The 6,626-nt window shown below is 34.2% G+C and overlaps 1 protein-coding gene across 1 annotated transcript in view; it reads right to left on the bottom strand.

The window, feature by feature from the left end:
* Positions 1 to 5,718, bottom strand: part of LOC144437040 (ATP-binding cassette sub-family C member 5-like) — a 19,715-nt gene extending 13,997 nt beyond the window's left edge. The window contains exons 1-5 of the mRNA XM_078125907.1: positions 5,477 to 5,718; positions 3,346 to 3,504; positions 1,822 to 1,969; positions 1,353 to 1,583; positions 1 to 116 (exon numbers count right to left, since the gene is read on the bottom strand). The exon at positions 1 to 116 is cut by the window's left edge and continues 58 nt beyond it. Of these exons, the coding sequence (XP_077982033.1) occupies positions 1 to 116; positions 1,353 to 1,583; positions 1,822 to 1,969; positions 3,346 to 3,504; positions 5,477 to 5,718 (896 nt within the window). The remainder of the gene's footprint in view (positions 117 to 1,352; positions 1,584 to 1,821; positions 1,970 to 3,345; positions 3,505 to 5,476) is intronic.
* Between the last annotated feature and the right edge of the window lie 908 nt (positions 5,719 to 6,626).

Genomic DNA, 6,626 nt, shown 5'->3' with positions numbered 1-6,626 from the left:
ATATAAGTAGCACAACAAATACAAAGAAGCGTCAAGACAAATCCACCAACAAGGAAAGTAACCAACCTACAAGCGTCAAAGAGGCGCATACTATCATTTGTCGACAGGTTAACGATCTGAAAAGAAAATAGAGTAATTAAAATTGAATTCTGGACTTCATCACCTTGTCAGTCTCCTTGAATAGATACTATACAGTATAAAGCCAAGCTGTGATTGTACTACACCAGCCAACATCATGCAGTTGACTTGCATTGCAAAAAAGTGACCTACGATCAAGTGTTAGTATTGTAGATCAAAAGGCTCAAACCAAGTCTAAAATAAAACTGCATCTGCTTGGAAAAGGAAAGGAAATTCCATTCCTAAAGTAGTGCAAAAACAGGGAGCTATGGATCTGTGTAACAAATAAAATAAAGAAACCAGCAAACAAAGTAAATATATATGTATATATATGTATATATATATATATATATATATATATATATATATATATATATATATATATATATATATATATATATATATATATATATATATATATATGACAATACAATACTAGCCGTACAAAATCCGTAACATTGGTATGGTCTATGCAAGGCATATTCGGGTCAATGTTTTGAATGTAGATTCATTTGATTACAAATGTTATGGGCACTCATTTTACTGGTGTAACGGCTGTAGTCTTAGTTGCTAAGGACTCTCAGTATGTCATATAAACTGACAAAGCGAAATTCCCTCGTTTACAACATGACTTCATCTCCCTTCACATGAAACTTCACAAATGCGATGTTGTGATTTGTGATAGATGATATATTATTTTATTTTGACCATAATTATTGATCTAATACTGACTGGAAGAATATTCCTTTTAGGTTTATTTCATGCCGTAATGTGACGGCGAGCCCCTTGGAGTTATATTGTCCTGTATCGATTTCTGATATCCGTGTACTTCACCAAAGAGTGAAGAGTGACAGTACAGACAGGAATGTTGTGCAAGTGAAACGAAAAAATGCAAACGAATTTCGAAAATCTGTGTTTTTGTTGCTATTAACTAGTCCTAGTACTGTACAAGAAAATTTGTTGGGACACGTTGTTACTTTCATTCATGAAAGTACTAGTGATGTTGCTGATCAACCACAATCAATTACCTGAAAATGGCATCTCCGCAAAAATGAGGTTCAGCATATTTATATGCTTGCAGGGAGTAATTATGTCAATATGTGTTGATCGAGATCCTCAACGAGAAACCATGCCAATCTCCATGCCTACAGCACTGCTGAACTATATTGAGTTCAGCTTCCTTAAAAATGTCTTTACAAGTTAACAATGTTTCTCGACATTTAGAATGTACGTACCTCCCCAACTGTCTTGTCTTGTACATTTCGAAGTCTGAGAATCTTTTTGTAAATTAGGGCTATCATTCCACTTCGAACTCTTATACCATATGTAACTCCTGTCATCCAAAACGTACTGGCTGCTACAGCTGTGATCGCCTGTGACGTTAATAATGCAAAACATAACCATAATTCATATGGCAAGTTATACTCTTCACCCTGAACGTATACCAATAAAGCATGCATTATCACCTGAAAACAAAGAATACAGTATTGTGTACGAGTTTCACATACTAATCTTCAAATTTACTTTATTTAAATGTTGAAGTATATATGTAAGAAGTTTAAGTGGTATTATATAGTCAAGACTTGATCTGAGGAAATAGATAACAATAGATAAGGCTGAGTAGGAAATTGAAATTACAAAGTGTCAGCACTATGAAAAAACTTGTTTGATTTTGATAATTTCATTGTAGGTCAAGGTACTTACTGTACTTATCACATAGAAAACATCATAGCAGAGAAGACCCATTATAGAAAGAAACAGTTGAGTTTTGGAAAATTTTGCAAACACAGTCACCATAGAGGCTTTTTCTTTTCCATTCTTCTGAAGCTCTTTCTTCCACAGCTGGTCCATTCTAGAAGTAAAATAGAAAGGTCAAACACTGTGGCATTTAAATGCTATTTCTGACTCGATAGCTATTAGATACACATCAAAAGAAGTTTGCACACTTCATCTCTCTTATCAGTGCAACATCCTCTACGACTAACCAGACTTAAACTGAATGTCTTCCGTAAGGGCAGTCTTGAGTTTTTTTCCTACACATATATAATAATTGCTGGAATGCACAAACATTGGCTATAGTACACGATGTACCCCTCATTTGGCAAAAAGGTGTGCCAAACAATACGAAATCTGAAAGGACTTGTGATATCAATCTAAGTATGTATTGGAACAGGTGTAATGGTTATTGAAATAAAATTATTCAAATTTGCAGAGATACACATACAGACATACATTTACCCATGCATACAGCACAAATGTTAGGATTGTTTATTGGTATCATTTGAAGATAATGAACTTTTGTTTAAAGTGTTCATTATTTTGATGGATTCACTGTATCTATATCAAATCTGAATATTACATTAAAATTCTGAACTTGGAAAAGAAAGTAGGAAGCTGCATAAAACGGAGCTTTCTAGTCTTAATACGAATCTGAAAATAAACAGAACTTACCGCACAGCATGATGAATACAACAGAATAGTATTAGTAGAATTACACATATGTGACGTGACGTGATGCTGTCAAATTAACGCAACTAACATTTTCATGATTTATGCAAGAAATGTAGCTCTACATCTGTGATTTTTCACACCACTTTAGACATCATGTCCTGACCAGAAGCAATTCTTTTCTTTTTTGTGGCCTACAGATCTGATTACCGAAAGTATGCAAAAAACTTATTAGAATTAAAATCTACATCAATAATATTTTCAGGACAGATGCGCTTTGTTATCACAAATGTATGTACCAAATTATATTGAATTTGAAGAGTACATTCTTAAGATATAGCCTAATTACCGAAAACAATTAATTACATAAAGTGCTCATTAATATTCATGGATTGTTTACTAAAACCTAATCAGATATTGCCACTACCCTACAGAAAACGTGCACCATATTTCATTTGAAGTGAATCAGTCGTTTTTTAGAAAATGGTGACACACACACACACACACACACACACACTTTTCATCCCTAAAATAAAACCTTCCTTATGGAAGGTAAAAATGCCGATGTGATTTATTTTATGACTCTAACACCAAGGTATGCATATATGGTGCAATTATGTATGTGCACTGGTGGGTATATGCCCATCCAAAATTACCAAATGATTTTTGTCCTTTCCATGGTATAATATTCTAACTTCCAATCCTTTCTACTAATTAATATCATTCATTCATTCATTCATTCATTCATTCATTCATTCATTCATTCATTCATTCACTGACCTTGTAGATGTGTATTCTGCTGACTCATTCTTTGCACATTTCCACAGGTTATCCATTTTCAACCCTTGCTTGTAAGCTTTCTTCACCAGAGGAGTTAACCAGGTCAAGAAAACATATGAAAGGATGCCGACACTTCCGATCGGTAGATTTTCATTTTTACTGTGAAAAGGTGTAAAAGAAAATGGTGCCAATGGCGTGTAGCACAACTGTACGGCTTTTAAAAATGTTTATCCACATGCTGATCCATGCTAGGTATAGGTGTTCATTTGCTGAATGATTAACCAGTTGCCTATCCAGCCCTAATGATATATTTGCAATATACACGACCATTGGCTGTTACTATGGGTATAGTCATGTTGCAAGACATATTTGCATACATTTTTGAATGTTCGTTCACTTGCCTATGAATCTCTGATGTTATCTTTACAATACACATCATCATATGCCTGTTGTTATGGGCATGGTCTTGTTGCTAGGTGTATTTACATACATTTTTTTAATGTTTAGTCATTTGTCCATTAAGTCCTGTTACCTTTGCAATATATGCGATCATTTGGCTGTTGCTATGGGCATGGTCTTGTTGCTAAGCATATTTTTCATACTCTTATTGAATGTTTGTTCACTTGCCTAAGACTCCCTGTTGTTATCTTTCTGAAATACATCTCTGTTTGATTGTTGCTAGGGGCATGGTCACTGTTGCTAGAGATATATTTACATACATTTTTTTACTTGCCTACCAGATGTTGTTGTTATTTTTAGCAAAATATAATGGCATTTGGTTGTTGCTAAGGGCGTGGTCATGGTTTGAACATGTTTTGAACACAATCTGCACAATAACACTTCTAGAAACATCTCACCAAATTTCAGTTTCACTGACCAAGTACTTATTGAGACATAAGGTTTTGTCCAAAATTCACATCTATACACCTAATTTGCATCTCGCTGATGAGATCATTATATGCTTACAATTTCCTCATGTATACACCCCAGATGCATCCCCATTCGATTTCAGCCCAATCTGCTCAGTAGTTTTGGAATTGAAGACATTTAAACAAATTTGCATATTACCGATGGAATCATCATGTCATGAACAAATCTTAATCTACACACCCCTAAGTAGTTATTGAGATTAAGGTGTTTTTTTTAGGGGTTTTTTAATACCAAAAATGACATTTATTTACCCCAATCTCCTACCTGTCATACGATCAGTTTGCTTTGAACAAGATCCCAACTAGACACCAAAAGTAAGGTCTCCACTAAATACCAAGGCAATCCGTCTGACAATTTTTGAGTTTACGTCGTTCGTAAACACACACACACACACACACACACACACACACACACACACACACACACCAACACACACAGACAGACAGACAGACAGACAGACAGACAGACAGACAGACAGACAGACAGACAGACAGACAGACGGACGGACACCTAACCATGCCTATATTATTATTTATTATTGAAGTATATTTCCGACAAAAAATATTCATATACAGAATTAAATATAAGAAGGGAAAAGAATAATATATAGAATAGATAAACTTAAAAAATCCTCTTACACCAAACATTCCACAACGCACTCTGAGACAAAATCATATTTGACACAACAATTGAAAACATAGGATAACACGATAAATACAGTCAGTCTTTTTCCTCAACACTTAAGTACAAATAGATAAACTGACAAACATTAAACTATTACTTAGTACAATTGAGTAATTAAAACCAGTTAACTTTCTAAACATCTGAGCATGATATTTCCGAGCAGTTTTAAAAATAGTGACCAAAGTTTACTCCACAGATACGAAACAATATGGCCCATCACAGAAAACAGACAACAAGTTATATTTAACAAGAAAGGACGCAAACTTAAAAAATCACGGATTAACTCGACTAAAGCACTACTGAAACTTATCAGATCAGTTGTGCTAATGACAAAAGGGCCCTGGCGAGATTATGAGTATGTGTATTCTTCGTAACGGGAGCCTTCTGTAATTATAAGGGCGGAGAGGCGGCCGGGAGAAATCAAGCCCGGTCTGTGGCATCGAAATGTGACCCTCCCCTTAGTCCGTTGTGCTAAAAAGTGGCCCTCCCTTATTACTCACTTCGAGGGTTCGCTTACCTTGTATTTTCTGTATTAACCTTGGAATCACTTTTTCCTGGCAGCCCAAAATGAATGCCACCTCCTTGTGGTGATGTTGATAAATCAAAGTCATGACATTGAAGTGCCTCAGCATAAGAATATGTTCTAGCTCCTGCTCCAGAATATTCAATTTCTTCAGGACGAGGCGTAGAATCATTTTGATCAATGATATCTCCATCACTGGATGACGTTTTATTCGTATTTGTAGCCATGTCAGCCATATTTGCCTAAACACAAATGCATTAAAATTGGGATATTTGCACATAAAATGATGTAGTATGCACTTAGAAAAATGTTTAGACATAGCCATTTGTTTTAAATTATACTTTGTTTAGAATGAATGAGAGTTAAAACCAATGAAAAAAGTGAGGTGTTACCGACTACTGCTTCCTTGAAAAGAAGATGATGATATGAACCCTAATTTTAATATTTCGAAAGGACCAAGAACAACCTGTCGTATGACAGAGCTTGAAGAGATTTGAAAAACTTTGATTATCAGGAAATTTGATCTCTTAGGTGCATTCTATCTCAAACGTGCATGTAGTGCTTTTCGATTTAAATGTCACATTATAGGTAGCTATGCATATATTATAGGTACGTCGTTGTTATAAGCAAACAAACAAACAAGCTATATATATATTACGCTATCATTACGCTCTGCCACTGCGGTATAGAGCACTGTCTTAGCAGATTGATACTCACCGAGTTATATATATATATATATATATATATATATATATATATATATATATATATATATATATATATATATATATATATATATATACATATATATATATACATATATATATATATATATATATATATATATATGTGTGTGTGTGTGTGTGTGTGTGTGTGTGTGTGTGTGTATGTGTGTGTGTATTCTACCTTTCTATAGTTACATGATTGATCAATTTATGACATAATACGTGATTTTATTCATGATTTCTGAGATCCCCATTTTTTGTCTTTTTGACAAAATGACAACAAAGAATATAGTCTTATTATATTCAACAGCCTGTAAAATCTACTTGCAGAGTCTTGCTACCATTTTAATGACATACCTTACAATTTAATTTTTAAGACCATGACTACGTGCGATTTCTGCCAACACAAAACAATGTTA

The sequence above is a fragment of the Glandiceps talaboti genome, chromosome 6 (assembly GCF_964340395.1).
Source record: "Glandiceps talaboti chromosome 6, keGlaTala1.1, whole genome shotgun sequence".
NCBI classification, from domain to species: Eukaryota; Metazoa; Hemichordata; class Enteropneusta; family Spengelidae; genus Glandiceps; species Glandiceps talaboti.
The sequence above is the reverse complement of the archived record's forward strand: the minus strand, read 5'-3'. Positions and strand labels throughout refer to the sequence as shown.